The sequence below is a fragment of the Prionailurus viverrinus genome, chromosome A3 (assembly GCF_022837055.1).
Source record: "Prionailurus viverrinus isolate Anna chromosome A3, UM_Priviv_1.0, whole genome shotgun sequence".
Taxonomy (NCBI): Eukaryota; Metazoa; Chordata; class Mammalia; order Carnivora; family Felidae; genus Prionailurus; species Prionailurus viverrinus.
Window position 1 is genome coordinate 83,322,401 of NC_062563.1, and position 18,427 is coordinate 83,340,827.

The 18,427-nt window shown below is 43.0% G+C and overlaps 1 protein-coding gene across 1 annotated transcript in view; it reads left to right on the forward strand.

Annotated features, from left to right (window-relative positions):
• The window catches only part of ACTR2 (actin related protein 2), a 38,632-nt gene extending 35,508 nt beyond the window's left edge, over nt 1-3,124 (forward strand). The window contains exon 9 of the mRNA XM_047852647.1: nt 432-3,124. Within this exon, the coding sequence (XP_047708603.1) occupies nt 432-602 (171 nt within the window). The 3' untranslated portion in view covers nt 603-3,124. The remainder of the gene's footprint in view (nt 1-431) is intronic.
• The last annotated feature ends 15,303 nt before the right edge of the window (nt 3,125-18,427 follow it).

An 18,427-nucleotide genomic window follows, 5' to 3' on the forward strand; every position in this document is an offset into this window, starting at 1 on the left:
TTACCCAAACTCTTGACTTGACATCTGGCTAAATGATTTGCTCATGTGGTCATCACCAGTTGATGGGAAAACCTGCCACAATCAGGACTGTGGTACTTGGGCTCTGTCAGTAGGCTGACCGTGGAATTTGTTGTCCAAATCAAGACACTTCTGAGAGTGACAGAGGGCGTTGTTAATAGTGATGCGGCAACAAGTGTAAATCAAATCAGGACTGCTCTAAGCACTCTGGGATGGATGTGTGATCTCCTAGTTGTGAGCTTTTGGCAGATTACAAAAAATATCTCTGTACCTCAGATACCAAATCGCACCGTCCTGCTTACCTCACAGGACTGTTGTGAGAATTCAACAGGAGAATGTATGAACAGTCATTTTCATGAAGCAGAAAGCATTATGCACGAGTGACACTCTGTGATCCCCTCTTTCTCCTTTAGAAATTTAAGATCCGTATCGAAGATCCACCGCGCAGAAAGCACATGGTGTTCCTGGGTGGTGCAGTTCTGGCAGATATCATGAAAGACAAAGACAACTTCTGGATGACCCGACAAGAATACCAAGAAAAGGGTGTCCGTGTGCTGGAGAAACTCGGTGTGACTGTTCGATAAACTCACTCCAGAGCTTGCTCGCATCACACCCCTAATGCTTTCTTTTTTCCTTTTTGCCAATCTTTGAACTCATTCAACTCCAGGACGTGGAAGAGTCCTCTCTGTGCCCTTTGACTGGAAAGGTCAGGTTTTATTCTGGTGTCTTGGGGGAAGCTTTGTTAAATTTTTGTTAAAGTGGGTAAATCTGTTTAATTCAGCCACTTCCCTACAAACACAACGAGAGGGCAAAGGGTCCCCCCGTCTGCTGCTTTGTTTCTTCTAAGTAGGCATTTAGATCATTCCTGTCGGCTTCCTATTTTCACTTTACTGCTCTAATGCTGCTAGTTTTAGTCTTTAGCACACTAGGTGGTATGCCTTTATTAGCATAAGAAAAAAACTTTAACAGGAGCTTTTACATATTATTGGGGTGGGGGTGGTAAGGGATGGGTGGGCAGCTGCTGAACCCTTTATGGCATTTCCTCTGTGGTGTGGTGCTTTCAACAGTTACTGCACAGTTTAAGTACCTTAAAGCTTCTGGAATTAACATTGTAGGGAAATGTTAGGCTCAGAATTAAAGTGTTTGGGATGGGATTTTGCGTGGGGGGAAGGGGTGGTCTTTGGACTTTTTAATTTTTGAGCTTTTCTGCTCTGAGGTATGTAAGATGAAATTTATTTCCAGTCCTTTGATTTGGCAGGTTTTCTTCGACTTTTGGTCTGCCTGGAACTGTTTCCATTTGATGTAAAGAGCAAGTGTAATACTCCATTACCATGTGGCTTAGCGATTTTTTTTTTAATTTTTATTTTTTAAATCAACCATGTTAGCTGGGAATAGACTCCCTAGAATCTATCAGTGGACAATTGACAATTTAAAAATGCTTTTGGAAATTCCAAGTACAGATTAGAAGAGTGCTTAAGAATGCTTCTTCCTATACCAGAAGCATTAAGGTACTCCAGTGCCAAGTGCCATTCTTACAGTTACTCTTTCACGTAACTGACCAGTGCTGATTTAAGAAGAAGAAGTAGACGCGTATAAATAATTACTGGCGGTAGGTTACAATTTTGGGGTTAAAAATAACATTGAAACATGGGACTTGTTGCCAGTTGGGTAATTTTCATTAGTCTTTTTATTATTTTAATTTGCAATCTGGAAGTGGAGTATAATTTGACTACTTAAAATGTTGTTGGCAAAAAAAAAAATCAAGATTTAAATTTGTTTTCGTGCTGAAAAAGTAATCATAACTAGTAAGTCTCAGTCGTCTTATGCCTGAAAGAAGAATTGTTGGTATTTTGTAAGTGGTAGCAGACTTTTCTGTGTCAGAAAATCATATTTATGAATCTGTTGGTACTGCTTTGTATCTGAAAAAAATATCAAATAGTACTCAGATTTGAATTCTTTCTCAATTTGAAAAATAAAGTAATAAGAAACTCAATCATGCTAAGTACAAAATGCAGATTCTGGGGGAAAAAATGTTTTCCTTCATTTCAAAACATTCTTTACGAATAATGGCTTTGAAAGAGGAAGCTTAGTTTTTAGGTGACTATATTTGGAAGAATTATTGGCTTTAAGACCTTTTTTGTGAGAAAACTTAAAAGTCAGTTTACATGAAATAAGCAGCAAAAGAAGGTTAGTTTTAATAATGCAGCTTCTGTTCATATTAAGTAATTTTTGTCTGTTTTACCTCACTTTGAACAAGTAAAAGAAGTTAACCTGCATGCTGGACATGCCTCAGTACACGCGAATAGCCTATGAATAAAGTGTACTAGATTTTAGGGACATGGGTGTCAGTCATTTTGGAATTCTCAAGTGTTCCTAAATCATGTTCTAACTCCCCCTAGCCTTTTGAGTCCTGGATTTGTTAAAGGACACACACGTAGGACCAGTACCTACCAGCTGTTCATTTCAGGTAAATTGGATGAACTCTTGGCCTTTGGTCATGATTTTAATATATGGGGGTAGAAAACAACAAGGACAAGGATGGACTCTTACAACAATGAGAGAGCATTTATCATTTGCCCCTTGAGTGTAGAATTTGGTTTTAATTTCAGTATTCTGCTAGCAAACAGGACAGTTAAAATGGTGTATTTATATATATAGTATAATTTTAAAATTCCATTTTCTAATTTTCCTATTCCAAGGCAAAATAATGTATTTAGTTATTTGGGGGGTAGTTGAAACACTAGGTTTAACTGGAGTTGTCAGGTGGGAGTCCCTCAAACTAACATATTTTCTGTTTTAAAAGAGATCTGATTTTTAGCTCTTGAGAGCCATTGTCACTTAAATTTCCAATAATGATTAAAATTTCTTTTTAAATTAGAATTGCCAATGCCTTGACCTTTGAGAAGGGTTTCTTAGAAATAAGTCCTACATTTAAACTTCTTTCTTTAAAACATGGTATTGGATGTTGACTTTTACACAGTTCTGAGCACTGTTAACAATATCTGGAAAGTGTTTTGCGAGATCAACGGAGAGTTAAACATTCTACATTTAACGTGAATACACTTCTTTTTGATTCAGAAAATAAAATCAGATTTTTGAAAGTAAATTTGAATTTTATCTTGGTTTTGCCTGTTAACATTTCCTCTTTAGTTTCATTTTCGTATTCTTATTCATGTTTTCATTTTTGCTAATGCAAGGTGGATTGACAATTCCATGCTAGTTGTTAGGCCAAGTTCCGTTCAATGTTGTGTTTTTATTTGGCCAAAAAATGTCTTTATCTTTGGTGTGATTTTAAATAAGGAAAGGAAAAAACTAGCAGTAAGAGCAAATTACAGGTACAGCTGTATTAGAGGGTCCCCCCTCCCTCCGCAAGCAAACTGTTTTTTTTCCTGAAAGACTTAAGGTGGCTTTTGCAGTATTAGGAAAGCTAGACAGATATATATGTCACTTGACCCTTTTCAAAGACCTTTTAGCTCATTTGCAGACTTTTGGCATATTATTTTTAACACAACTAAAGGGTGAACTTTTTAAAAACTCACCTTCCTTTACTTTCATACTTGCCTTTGAGGATAGGGGCTGAGGAGTAGCTGATAGAATTTTTGTTTATCCTTCTTCATGAACTTGTACGCTTGGATTTCACTGCTCCCTTCATGGCCACGTTCCCCCAGGACTTCCTGAGGCCTGCCTCTGGTGTCTTACCAAGCTCTTAGTTGCCAGAATAATGTGACAGCCGTCCCCGTGTGTTACAGAGGAAGAAGTTACTGGGCACTGCTCCTTGGTCTCCTTGGTGATAGAATGAGTGGTTTAATGCTCTTCGTTTGTTTTTCTTCGCCCATAAACTTTGACCACTGTATAATTACGTGTGGAACTGCACTAACTTTAGAACCATTAGTAAGGGCACCCAACGACAGTGAACCAGTATCTCAAGGAATTATTTTAGCTCAATATTTAACACGTAATCTAATCTTGGACTAATTGACCAGCTACCCACAATACCCGGAGTATTTGTAGGCTCACTTTTTTCCTCCAGCTCAAATTGACCTATTAAAAGCTTGAATACCTTGTAAAGGCCAAATTGCTGACTTTAACCACTATATTGTAAGTAACCTTAGCTATAGAATAGAAAAACTCGTGTTGGGGTTGTAAATAAGGCAGCCGTTGTATAAATTCCACCGATTTTTGTAGTAAGTGTTTTAAAAACCTCCTAAAGCATCTTGCTCTTCATTGTTTAAATAACATCTGAAGTTAGGGAGAAAGAAGCTATTAAACCATAGTTACTTTTGTTTAAATCATCTGCACCATGGCAGTGACAAAAAAAATGCTTTGTGCCTATTATAAGTATTTTACTTTGTGTTGTGTAAAACGTGTTATTTTCACCTATCATAAGCATCTCATGTTGTGTTAGAGGTAAAATCTCTGACTGGGTAGGGGGAATCCAAATGATTCTTTAGGAGAACAGTTCCTGTCCTGTCTCATATCTACCCTCAGTTCCTCCCCAGCCACTAGAGGAAAAAGACTGGGAAGGACTGCAAATAATTTTCCTTGAAGTAGAAGCATTAGTACTGTAACTATGCTTACATGTACCAGCCAAAAGGTTTGGGTTTGGGACATGCAGAAAAAGCAGTCACAAGGTTAGTAAAGTGGGGTTTTTAAGCCCCAGGTTGACTCCCAAGAACACTGCCTCTGGCCATTAACATCAAGTTGAGCTTTTGCCTGGTGGATGCTTTGTTTTAAAGATTAGTGGAAAGGATACTCTCCCAAGCCTCTTTGCTCTTCCTTGAGTATGGGTTTGGAAAAGAGGGCCCTAACTCTCAAGAATTCAGAGTTCTGTGCACCAAGAAAGTAATTATAAATATTTGAATGCAAAGGTATTGATATCGAATGAAGGTTGACATTTTAAGCAAGGAAACTGACGTTAAGACCTGCCACAATATTAATTTGATCTTTTTGTTCATTGACTGCCTTGATGTTGTGTGCAGGGGTTGGGGTTTTTTTGGTTTTTGGTTTTTTCAGGCATATCCTAAAATACGCACAAAGAAATTGCAAGGCCTGTGTTACTTTAGGAAACCAAATCTAAGGATTTCCTGAGTGAGGAAGACTTCTCTTAACTGCTCTTACATTTTCCTATCTTGTGGCAACTTAGTATTTGAAGAGTAAGAAATTTGGGCCTTAACTGAGGCTCAAATGTCAAAAATAAGTTGGTGACATACATTTGACCCCTTGATTTGAAACCTTCATTGTGACCTCCATGTGTGTGGGGTTTGTTTTTTTTTTTTTTCCTTAGATCTAAAGCTTCTGGCATTAAATTTTAAGAACTGTTGAAAGGAATGTGGGTTTGGAACCTAAAACTCTGATGACTAGGTACGATTCAAAAGACCTCGATGATCAATTAAAGGGCCATTTTGCTTGTTTTGTTTTTACTTAGAGCTTTAGGCGGAATTTAACATACTAAGTATCCTATAGGAAGTGCTGTAGGTAGAGTATAATTACCTGAATTTTAAAAATGATCGAATTACTTGCCCCCCTTGATATGCCTTCCTTGATATGAAGTCAGTCTCATGAAGTGTTTAAATGCGAAGGTTCCTGGCCTCACTCTGGACCTACCGAATTTGGGGCGGAGGGTCTGCCTGCTTTCCAGCTGCGCCGATGGTTCTGCTCCCCATCAAAGCTCTCACTCCCCTGCGGTACAGGCACCCCCGGAGAATGGGCCTTGCCCCCGACGCACACCTGCACGCCCTTGCCTCACTCTCCTCCTGACACCTCGCACAGCCGGCAGCAGATGGGTTCAGAAGTGAGATGGGAACAGGCCCTGGAATCCAGTGTGCTGGTTTCCTCCCCCTCCCCCAGACAAACCTCACCCCTCCATCCTGGTGGGTGATAGGAGCCTTTCCTCAAAATGCAAATTCTTCTGGGAAGGTTAAAGCACCATTAGCCATTCACACATTTGTGTGAATTAAAAGGAAGTCCAGTGACTCAGATTGACACCTAGTGAAGATTACCATCTGTTTGTGATTTAAGGCAAGTTAGGTCTGTAAGTTTGGCCCCAGGAGTGCCTTGGAGAAAACAGGCCGACTCCAAGGAAATGTGAAGTTACTGGTTGATTACCCTTTAGGGGCGGTGAAATAACCAGACTACACTGCTTACTTCAACATTGCTTTGTGAGAGAGGTTTTCCCCTCACTCTGACTTGCACACTTCCCAGCTCCCCGAACTTAAGCTCCTAAGGCTAGTGCTGCAAGTCAGCCATTTGACGGATGAAAACGATTTGTAGACTGGCCAAGCAACCCACCTACCCGATGTAGCTTTACTTCTGCGGAGAAAATACCTGTTGCAACTTCCTTGCAACTGACGTACAAACGAACTTTTGGATGCAGCTTGGAGACCCACCTATATACACAGAGAGTTAAGTTTTGATTTTTTTGAAAGTAGAAACCCAGTTCCAAAATTTGGAAGTTTGTGGCATTCTATTATCGTAGAATGATAGCTGCTAGAGAGAGAAATAAAAGCTTAACCTCTGCGTTTGCTCTTTTAGGCAAGGATAATTTTATTTATTTATTTTTTAATTGTTTTCGTGTTTAAAAGAATACCATAAATGTATTGTCTCACAGTTCTAGAGGTCAAGGTCCAGAATCATTTTCACTGTGTTCAGGTCAGGGTGATGGCAGGCTGGCTTCTTTGGAAGACTACGGGAGAGGAATGATTTCCCCGGGGGGCGAGGATCATTTTAGCCAGAGATTTAAATGAGGAGGAGGGAGGGGGGCGTGCCTCTCCTATACATTAAAATTCAGTAGCTGCAGGTGAGTGCATGCACGAGGAAAATTAAATAAGCGGCTGCAGGTAAGGAGGTGGTTAGTTTTCCGTGTAGGAACCCTCTCTCAGAAGGAGTTTGACGGATCCTCTGGGTGAGTAGAAAGTTACTTTTCTCTTCTGAACCTAGTTCTTCTACAGCCCATACAAGAAAGCTTCGGAGCTTTCTCCAGCTGGAGAGTGTGCAGTTGATGCTGGGTTCGTTTTCTTGCTCTTTGCCGGCCTACATATCTCCTAGTGTTTTCACCATGAGAGCTTCTTTTAAGTTTTCTGTTTCAATCCAGAGCGCACAACAAATCGCCTCCAGCCTTTCGAGCACCATCTCTGACCGTACAGTTAGCTAAAAATGCATATAGAGTGTTTATAAGCCTCGTTTGTTCCAAATGTTGACCTGAAATTTGTCCCAAAGTGGAAGTGCTTAACTGTTCATAATGATCAATGGTCCTTTAATGACTGCTATAAATACATTTCTTACCACGTAAAAGCTGAAAAATCACAAGGTCCTCTAAAGCAGAATGCTGTTCATATGGTATGTTTGGAGGTATCGGTGTTTACTACTTGGCTTTTCTTAAATGGGTGGAAGCGATGTTAGGAAAACTATCTTCTGAGACTTTAAACTACTGTTCTTTTAAAAATTGTGTGACGGGGCGCCTGGGTGGCTCAGTCGGCTAAGCGTCCAACTTCGGCTCAGGTCATGTTCTCACAGTTTGTGAGTTTGAGTCCCGCGTCGGGCTCTACGCTGACAGCTCGGAGCCTGGAACCTGCTTCAGATTCTGTGTCCTCTCTCTCTGCCCCTCCCCTGATCACACTCTCTCAAAAATAAATAAACATTAAAAAAAAATTTTTTTTTAATTGTGTGACAAAGTTACGTTTGGTTTTGGTTCATTCTGCCAATCTCAGAAAAGAGTTGGCTGAAAATTATCTTTCTCTTTTCCATCTCATATATGTAGCACCATTTATGCCTTAAACCTTTTTTCTCCTCATACCATTCAAAAGAAACTAAGATTTGTGATGTGAGCCCAAGAAATCATCTCTCAGGTGCTTTTGAAACCACAAAAGACTTCCTTGAACATTCTAAATGAAAGTTTTCTTTGTCTTGTTGCATTTGTGGGTCTTTTGAACAGATACGTGAGGGGAAAGATTTATGGAATGAAATTCCCATGTTTAAGAGTCTAAAGAGGTTTGGATTTATGGTGCCCCCAGCCCCACCGTTGAGTCACTGAGACTGGAAGACTTTTGAGCAAACTAAACCAAATGGTAGCTCTCTCCACTAGCTGATTTCATTCAGAAGCTGGGGCTGAAGGAGGGACTCTTCCCACTAAATGTCAGTACAGTTTACTACTTTAAAGAATAGGTCCTGTTTTCTTCAGGCTCGGAGCTCGTCTGCTAAAGTCATTAGCCGTGAGGCAGATGGGGGCGAAAGGCGGGACGAGGTTAGGAGAGGAGGAGGAGATCCGCCCCTCTCTGGACTCACAGCTGCCCACCCTGGGAACAGAGCTTGCCAGGAATATCCACCCTGATTTATGGAGGAGAAATGAGGAAACCATTTGCCCCAGATATCTTGGATCTGTGACAATGTCGGCGTAAACTATTTTCATTTAGAAGGAGATAATTCCGAGTGTCCCAGGTGTTCCCGCCCCCACCTTGGACCCTCCCCTTCTAGTGTTTCTGGCAGCACCCAGGCCAGCGGCTCTCCACGCTGGGGCACCCATTGCAGCATAGGTCCCGGGCCCCACTTGCAGGAATGGAGGTGATGGTTTTAGAAGGGCTCCTTTGCACCTGGAAAAACATAAATCAGAAACCACGGTGTTTTGTACAGGATTCAGTTGCAGCCTAAATGCTAAAAACCTGGTTCTGTTTTCCCAAAGGTTTTGCTTAACTGTTTTCTAAGAGAATGAAGACCAATGCTTTCTGTCTAGAACTTAGCTACCAGGGGCCCTTGGACTCCTGGTTCGTCTGTTTCTCTTCCTCTCTCATTCCTGTTGTGTGCCTTGAGAAAGTCGGCTTCCTTTATTACGCTCAAAAGTGTTGCCAGTCTCCTCTGTTTCAAAGGGCCTTTGTTTCAAACCCCTTTTGGAAAAGGAGAGCATTTTTCTGCCTGGGTTTACTGCCTTTCAGAAAACAAGAATGCATCTTGAGCCAGTGTCGATTGAACTTTTACATTTCCTTGACTTTCTGTGAGGTGAGCCAACAGGGGTCATCAGGCCCAACATGAATTAAAGGAGTCACCTAGAAGCCATAACAATTATGACCCACCAGAGAGATGTAATGCTCACTGCCCAGGACTCACTGAGTACCAGGGGCCGTACCCTCAGCGCTTGTCAAGTACTCTCCTGCCATTCAGGGAGGGATTGCTATCTGCACTTCATAGATGAGAAAACCTACCCCAAAAGAAGAATAACCAGCACAAGGACTCAGAGCTAGGAAATTGTAGAGGCTGTCTAACTCCTGGGTCTCTGGCTCCACAACTTGGCTTCAACCCCCTGCGATGGTTCTGCGTGGTGGTCATCCGTGTCTGTCGGACTCTCTTTTGAGGGTTTGATCAGCTCAGGACCCTATCTTGATTCTACCCTCCTCACTCAACGGCCTTGGGAAAAGCACTGGTCTTTTGTGTGCCTTAATTTAACTCGGGCAGATGAGTAGAGTGCCCTCAGCCTGGAGTGGTTGACATCCCAAGTGCCATTAGACAAGCGCTTTGATATGAAGTGCCCCATAAGAGCTTGCTCTTCTGTTTATAGCGAACCATTCCCATGAAGAAAATTAAGTGGGAGCTCTGGGAGTGAACAAGCGAATGGTCTGCTGGGCATAGGCATTTAACTCCAGAGGAGCTTGACACCCTTTCAGGATTTATCTAGTTCGGGCTTCAAAAAAATTTTTTCCAATAGGCTTAATTTTCGCCTAGCAGGTGTTCATTCTGGTCCAAGCCTCCAAATTTAGAGCAGAACTGGACAAATTAGTCAATGGAGTTTTCAGAATCTGTACTCACGACAGGAAGGCGAGAAATGGAAAGAATGTCAATTATTAAGGGTGAGCAGTGGCCCCTGGAATCCAAATGGCCCTTGAAAAGAACACTTGGGGAGAAGAAACATTTGAATCGCTAAGTCTGCTAAGAACTTGCCCCGTGTGGAATGCTCTGAGTGGCGAGTGCATGAGCAAGCTCTCAGAGTGACTGTCGTCAAGGGGGACAGCCTACTGGAAGGCCGTCTGGAGGGGCTAAAATGTGCAAGGGGTGTTTGTTAACTCTGTTCCCATGTAAGAGCAGCTGTGTGTCACCGAAGCAGCAAGGATTCGCTATCTGAATTCAAGGATGTTGCCCTCATCTCTGTACTGTGAATAGCAGTGTTGTTCAAAATGGCTATTGTTTGCTTCTATCCTTCTTTGGCCAGGAGCAGAGGGAGGAGCCTGGATCTGGGTCTCCTGTCCTGCTGCAGGAGGACATGATTAGTGGTTAGCCTATCTCTCAAAGCCCTGGGGAGCAAAGGACAGGAAGGAAGGAAGGAAGTTGTGTAGGATAAACAAAACAAAGCAAAACCAAAAAAAGCCGCAAGAAAGTGCTTCAGATGTGCAAGAATCTATAATTCACATACTCATGGGATAGTTGAGGCTTAGGAACTGGATTAAATACTTTCATATGGATTGGAATACCAAGAAAAAAGCAACCAAGAGTATGTAGTGCCTGGCTTGGTCTAAAATCAGCCTGGAAACAGATTCCTCTTCTGTTTCTGGATGTTTAGACCTATCAAGGCCTATATGTGAATTCTTTTTAAATTCTATGTAGCAAGTTTTACCATAAGGCCCTTCATATTGTCAGTTTGCCTTAGTTTTTCGTGATAGGATTAAATAGGTTTTGTGACCTTGTTGAAAATAATCCATCACTTAAGAAAAAAACTGCTTTGGGCCACCTGGGTGGTTCAGTAGGTTAAGGGCTCCACTTCCGCTCAGGTCATGATCTCATGGTCCGTGGGTTCGAGCCCCGTGTTGGGCTCTGTGCTGACAGCTCAGAGCCTGGCACTGGCTTCGGATTCTCTCTCTAAATATTTTTTAAAAAATTTTTAAACTGCTTTTTTTTTTTTAATTTTTTTAATGTTTTATTTATTTTTTGAGACAGAGAGACAGAGCATGAACGGGGGAGGGTCAGAGAGAGAGGGAGACACAGAATCCGTAGCAGGCTCCAGGCTCTGAGCTGTCAGCACGACACGGGGCTCGAACCCACGGACCATGAGATCATGACCTGAGCCGAAGTCGGACTCTTCAACCGACTGAGCCACCCAGGCGCCCCTTTTTTTTTTTTTTTTTAATTTTTTTTTTTTTTAACGTTTTTTTATTTATTTTTGAGACAGAGAGAGACAGAGCATGAATGAGGGAGGGGCAGAGAGAGAGGGAGACACACAATCGGAAGCAGGCTCCAGGCTCTGAGCCATCAGCCCAGAGCCCGACGCGGGGCTCGAACCCACGGACCGTGAGATCGTGACCTGGCTGAAGTCGGACGCTTAACCGACTGCGCCACCCAGGCGCCCCATGGCGCCCCTTTTTTAAACTGCTTCAAAAGAAGTGAATATACCGATAACAAGTGTGGAATGATCTTGAATGTTAATCAAAACCCATTCCAAGTGAAGGAGTCTTCATCAGACACTGTTTTAGGATAATGAGGCTGCAACCTTGCAACCTTCACAATTCTGTGACTTTATCAAAGACTACATTCCTTGGGACTGATGCTGTGTGTCACACCTCATAGATGGGGTTTTTCAACATCTTGATGGCCCTTTGGATAGAACCAAACATCTTTAGAAAGTAGGAATGGTGGGCATTGTGATAGGCTGGTCAATTGTCTCCCTAGAAACTACACCAAGGATTTCTAAGCCAAGTGCGGTTGGAAGTTGTCAGCCTTGTGCGGCTGTTCTGGAGAGGGGCTTGCGGGCCAGCTCACGTAGGAGCCCAAGTTTTTGCAAGTTTTGTGTGTGTATATGTGTTAAATGAATGTGAAGTTGAACTTGACAGTGAACCAGAAAATGAAACAAAAACTAACAAAAGAAAAATCAACTCATGACAATGTTTTAGTTTGTGCAAAATAAGCATATTTGAAATTAAATTGATTTTGTAGGAAAGCTCTTGTTTTCTCCTCGGATAACATGATTATGTTCCGTAATAACTATAAGTCAGTTATTTTAACGTCAGGCTTGCATGTAAGGTCAGGGGCCCCATTGTTTAAAGATCGCAAGCTGTGTTTCCGAGGTCAAATGGCAGCAGAGGTAAAGCAACTTCCTGAGACGGTCAAGAGATTTGAAAGAGACTGAACTCTGCAGTGTCCTGTCCCCTGCCACCCACACCTTCCCTTTTTAAAGCACCCCTCAAAATTGGTCTGAAACCAGTGACATTTAAAATCACTTGTAACTGCATGGGAATCTCCAGGAGTTTTGAATCTGAAGAAATGTTCTGTGGGGTTCTAAGGCACCATGGGGTAACAGCACTTCCGCGAGGGTATTCTGTGAAACCCAAGTCCCAGCAAGGTGCTTTGCACCCCAAGTGTGCTCTGTATGGCTGAGGGAAAGAAATCTCCCTTGCAACATAGGAAAGTCTCCGAGAACTCCTGCAGGAGGGACACCGAGGGGACCTTATCTGGTGCAAAGTCACTCTCGTAATCATCACCTCCTTTTCTGCCTGGCCACCAGCTATTAATACTATGCAGAGCACGCCCAGCGAATCCTGGACCTGGCCAGTTGCACAGACACAGTAGCTGTGGCCCCTTTTCCTAATCTGAGACCAACAGGTTTCAAGGTGTTTGAAATAGCTATTCTAGTCTCTTCCTCAAAGCTCCACTTTGGAACTAAGATTCGGGGCTTTTACAGACTTTTTTCATATTCAAATAAGCCTTAGAATGCCAGAGCAGCAGCCAAGGAGAAAGGACGTGATGACTGAAAACAAGCATAGGAGACGAGCGAATGCAGAGAAAATCCGGCAACTGGGAGTTTTCCCTGGCTTCACTGGTCCACGCTGGTGCCCTATTATTGGCGGACGCTGGTCATGATGCTCGAGGCCACCACGCATCTTTTGAACTCTTTGCCCACATTTAGGGGCTTTTCTGCATTGTCAGTGCTCCCTCAAGACAGAAGTCCCTAAGTCCCCATCCCAGCCTTTCAGGCAGTGGAGATCTATCTGCCCAGGAGACACTCGCTCCCACGTGGGAAGCAGATACCCAGAGGAATCGGCTCTGGCCAAGGCTTTGGGGCACAGTCAGGGCACCTGGCGTCCACTGCCCGTTGTCAGATGTGAGCATCAGAGGCTCTCCCAGAAGGGGAGGAGGGGGAGTCTCCGCTGAGGGCCTTGCTCCTTCCTGGATGGCCTTCAACTGGACTCTGCCCTTTCCTAGGGCTTCTGTGAGCTCCTGAGGATCCCTTAGGAATCATTCTGCTTTTCTGCTTAATTCATCCAGGGCACGTTATGTTGTTTGCAGCTAAGAGCCTGACTAAGAGAAGTGCATCCTGCCAAAAATGGCTAGGATGCAATTCTGTCTTCATAAAACTGGTGCCTAGCAATGAAGGACCCTGGACGTAGTTTCCAAACATTTAGTTCAGTAACCTAGAATGTGTTTATTCTCTCAAATGTCTGGGAGAAGTGCTCTGTCTACCACACGTAGCAGAGGCTGGCTCAGTGTTTGCCGAATCAAAGACAACTTTCTTTCTCAAGTGAGAGGCCCGACTCCGTCCTTTCTGTCTGGTAGAGCAAGAATCTGATTTAAGATTTTCATAGCAGCAGGTCAGAAGAGCAGAGAACGTACGCCGTCAAATCCTAAGGAGTTCATTTTTTTCGCCCTACGAATATGGTAAGAGTACTAACATCCCAAATACGTCTTCGGGAAATCTGGAGGAAACATCCAAATGATAACACAGTATGACAAATTCACAGTAGGGTTTTCCCCTTAAAGGAGCTGAGGGTGCGGTGGGGAGGCGGTTGGTGAGGCATCAGCATTTCATTCTCTGAAATCAACAGAAGGGTTCGAAACCCAGAAAGTCACTTTGAAAAGTATTTTCCTTGAAGTCAGGAAACCGTGGGATTATTTAATCAAATAAAATACAAAGATTTTTTTTTTCATTCCCTATCTGCCATGGGCTTCATTCTCTGCCAGCTTCTGGAAGGAATACCGCAGCAATACTTATTTTTTCGGAGTCATTGGAGAGTAGCTTGAGACCCCACACCCCCTTCTCTCTTCATACCTGTGTGTATTTCTGAAGAACAGGATATTCTCTTACACAGCCACGGCAGTTATCGGATTCTCGAAACGTAATGCTGTTAACAATGTTTCGTTGTTGCTGTTGTATGCTCTACATTCTAAGTTTGCCGATTGGCCCAGTAGGGCCTCAAAGCACGTCCCTGCTCTGCCAGAGAGTCCAATCCAGCACCACATACAACCTGAAGACGTAGCGTCTCTTTTGTTTACTCTGGGACAGTTCCTCTTTCTCCGTTAGGACATTGAAATGTTTGAAGAACAGAGGCTAGTTATTTTACAGAACGTTACTCAATTTGGGCTCCTCATGAGTAGGTTCAGGTTATGTGGCCCTGGCCAGAAGACAACATAGGTCATGTTGCCTGATGTTTATCTGCTAATGTTTTGATCAGATGGTCAGTGTGGTCAGATTCTTCCACTGCATCATTACTGTTTTTTCCTCACCGCTAAGAAGCGATCCCTGGGGCGACAGACCCTTTCAAGGACACGCCACCTTACTGGAGGAGCCTACAGAGGACGGTAGTGAGAACTGGCTTGAATCCTGACTCCCACTCATGAGCTGTGTGACCTTGGGCAAGTTCCCTAACCTCCCAGATCCTCCATTGCCCATCTGTGAAATGGGATACGAACATTCCCTTCCTGTGATGTTGAGAGGATAAATAAATCTGTAAGGTACTTGGCAGATAGGAGGCATTCCACAAATTTAACCCACTTCTCGTTCTCCCCTCCTCTACCTTTTTAAAGTTACTTTGAAGACAGTGGTTTGTTGATCTCTTACTATTGTTTGTAGTGCCATGAAGGGACCTCAAGGGCAAGCAAGTAATCCAGTGTAACACCTACAGCACGTGGCATGAAAAACCAGATATGCAATAAAGACCAGGTGTGGGAGAATCTTGGAATTCTTTTTGGAAATGCCAGGAGTGTGTGTGGGCTGGGGAGGTGGCCATATGGCCGTCTTAAGGTGTGTGGTCATGCTTATCTTGAGTGTCAGCTGTAAGGAAAATGGCCAACAGGACACAGATTTTGAGACTGATGTGGGCTCCAGGACTCTGCGTCTTTTTTTTTTTTTTTCAGGTTTATTTAATTTGAGAGAGATAGAGACCGCACAAGTAGGTGAGGGGCAGAGAGAGAATCCCAGGCAGTCTCCATTCTGCCAGCTGCGGAGCCTGACGTGGGGCTTGAAGTCATAAACCATGAGAGATCATGACCTAAACCGTATTCAAGAATTGGATGCTTAACTGCCTGAGGCACCCAGGCGCCCCCGGGATGTTACTTCTGCAGCATCAAGGACCCAGGGGCTTCACCCCACGCCCAGACCAGAGGCTGGGGCTGCAGGGCAGAATCTTCTCTGTCCCCAGCTGTGTGTCCCCAGGAAAACCACCAGGCTTCTCTAAGCCTCCATTTCCACATCTGTAAAATGAGAGGTTTTGACCAAGTCTGTAGTTCTCCGTCTTGGCTGAGCATTAGAATCAGTGGGGGAATTTTCAGAAAATGTCAATTCCTGAGCCTATCCTCAAACCAATTAACTCAGAACACACACCGGAATTTTTCAAAAGTTCCCCAGGTGATTCTACTGCAAGCTAAATTTGAGAACCACACGCCTAAATACTCTTAAATGTCCTTCCTTAAGTTCCTACAAGTCCATGAATGGGATATTCTGAGGAACTGAGTTTTCTGGTGAACTTAGAATTCACCACCAGAAATTCCTTCTTGTTTCTGTTCCTGTTTTTGAAAACATTTCTAAAGTGAATAAATCTTGGGGCGCCTGGGTGGCTCAGTCGGTTAAGCATCTGACTCTTGATTTCGACTCAGGTCATGATCTCACGGTTCGTGAGTTTGAATCCGGAGCTGGGCTCTGTGCTGACAGCTCAAAGCCTGTTTGGGATTCTCTCTCTCTTTGCCCCTTCCCCACTCATTCTCTCCCTCTCAAAAATAAACATTAAAAAAAAAAAAAAAAAAAACCAAAACCTTTAAAGTGAATAAAGCTAAATAATCTTTTAAAAATTGTTTTATTTTTTTAAATTCCAGTGTAGTTAACATGGTGTTCTATTAGTTTCAGGTCTCCAATCTAGTGATTCAACAATTTCGTACATTACTCAGTGCTCATTATAAGCGTCCTCTTTAATCTGTATCACCTATTTCACCCACCCACCCCCACCCGCCTCCAGTCTGGTAAACCGTCAGTTCTCTAGAGTCTGTTTCTTGGTTTGCCTCTTTTTCCCCCTGCTTTGTTCATTTGTATTGTTTCCTTTTTTTTTTTAATGTTTATTTATTTTTGAGAGAGAGAAAGACTGAGAGAAACACTGTGTAAACTGGGGATGGGGCAGAGAGAGGGAGACACAGAATCTAGAGCAGGCTCCGGGCTCTGAGCGTTCAGCACAGAGCCTGACGTGGGGCTCGAACTCACAAGCTGTAAGATCATGACCTGAGTGAAGTCGGACGCTCAACTGACTGAGCCACCCAGGTGCCCCTTTTTGTATTGTTTCTTAAATTCCACATGTGAGTGAAATCATGTGGTATTTGTCTTCCTCTGACTGACTTAATTTCACTTAGTATAATGTACTCTAGCTCCATCCATGTTGTTGTAAATGGCAAGATTTCATTCTTTTTATGACTGTGTAATATTCCATTGTGTGTGTGTGTGTGTCTGTATACATACATACAGATACATACCACATCTTCTTTATCCATCCATCTATAGATGGACAAATCTAAGTAATCTTGAAGGTCATTCCTACCTTAATGTTTCTATGACTACATGAGAAGCTGATTCTGAGGAACTGGTGTTTTCTGTTAATTTAGAATTCCACCAAAACTTCCTTTTCAGTTTTACTTCTACTTTGGAAAGTGTTTCTAAAGTGGACAGTTTCCAACCTAGGGATACAAGGATAATAACTTCTTAGTTTGGAAGATGCCAGAAGCCCTCTTCCTAGCCAGGACAGAGATTACTAATTGATGATGACATCTCCTGCTTGCCTTAAAAATCCTCCTCAACCCAGGGTGCCTAGGTGGCTCGGTTGGTTGAGCATCCAACTCTTAGTTTTGCTCAGGTCATGATCTCACAGTTCCTGGGTTTGAGCCCTATATCAGCCTCTGCGTTGACAGTGCAGAGCCTGCTTGGGATTCTCTCTCTCCTTTTCTCTGCCCCTCACCTGCCTGTTCTCGCTCGCTCTCTCAAAATAAATAAATAAACTTTGAAGAAAAAAAAAAAAGAATGCTGTAAAGAAAAAAAAAAAAACCCTTTAAAAAAAATAGGCTTTGGAGCACCTGGGTGGCTCAGTCGGTTAAGTCGGCTCAGGTCATGATCTCGTGGTCCATGAGTTCGAGCCCCGCATCGGGCTCTGTGCTGACAGCTCAGAGCCTGGAGCCTGCTTCGGATTCTGTGTCTCCCTCTCTCTCTGTCCTTCCCCCACTTGCCCTCTGTCTCAAATATAAATAAACATTTTTTTAATAAAAAAAAAAATAGGCTTCATGCAATACTAAAAAAAGAAAAAACCTTTTTAACCCTAGGCAGCCATGGCCAATCAGAAGACACTTGAGATGAAACCTATTTGCCATTCTGGCGAAGGGAAATTTAGCTCAATATTTCTTTCATGATGGAGTATCTTTCAGGGCTCAAAGGCAGGATTCCAAACAGCATTTCCTCCACTCCAACTCCACAGGAACAGGACTATTAAACTGGTGGTATTGGGGGGCCGTGATTAATGTATACTGAATCTGGGTAAACTTTGGGTGCAATTACGTACAACTTTTTATAAAAGTATGCTTTCTGCCATTTACCTCTTTTACTTAAATTGAATACAGAGAAGCCAGCTCTGGGGAAATAGTACAGCAACTAGAGGAAGAGCCAGAGTCCAAATTCTGATCCTGTCACTCACTAGTTGGTCACTTTGGACAAGTTACCCAGACTCCCTTGTGTAAAATGTGGCTAATAATAGTGTCTACCTCACAGGGCTGTTGTGAAGTTTGTGTGAAACAATAGACCTAATAAAACCCAGGGTGTGACACACAGGGAACTCTTGACAGCTGTTACCTTGTTAATACCATTTGTTGAGGGTTTCATTGAGTTATGATTAATTAACATTGCATAGAAATATTAGAGGTAATAGAGATAACAGTAGTGGAGACAGGAGAAGTACCCCTATTTTGTGCCCGAAACACCAGCTGGTGGCAGGAACGTGTGAATCTGTGCCTCCGACGTGGGTGCTTGTCAGTGTCATCTTGGGTGGCAGTGACCTACATCTGGGATGTGGTCATGTAAGTATGGGGTAATCAACAGGAGCTGTGGTGCCCCAGAACAGGCATGCTGGAAATTAGTGGGTGTGCTTTTTGTTGATGTTCCCATTGCATTTGGGGATGGGTGGAAGCTTGATGTCCGGGA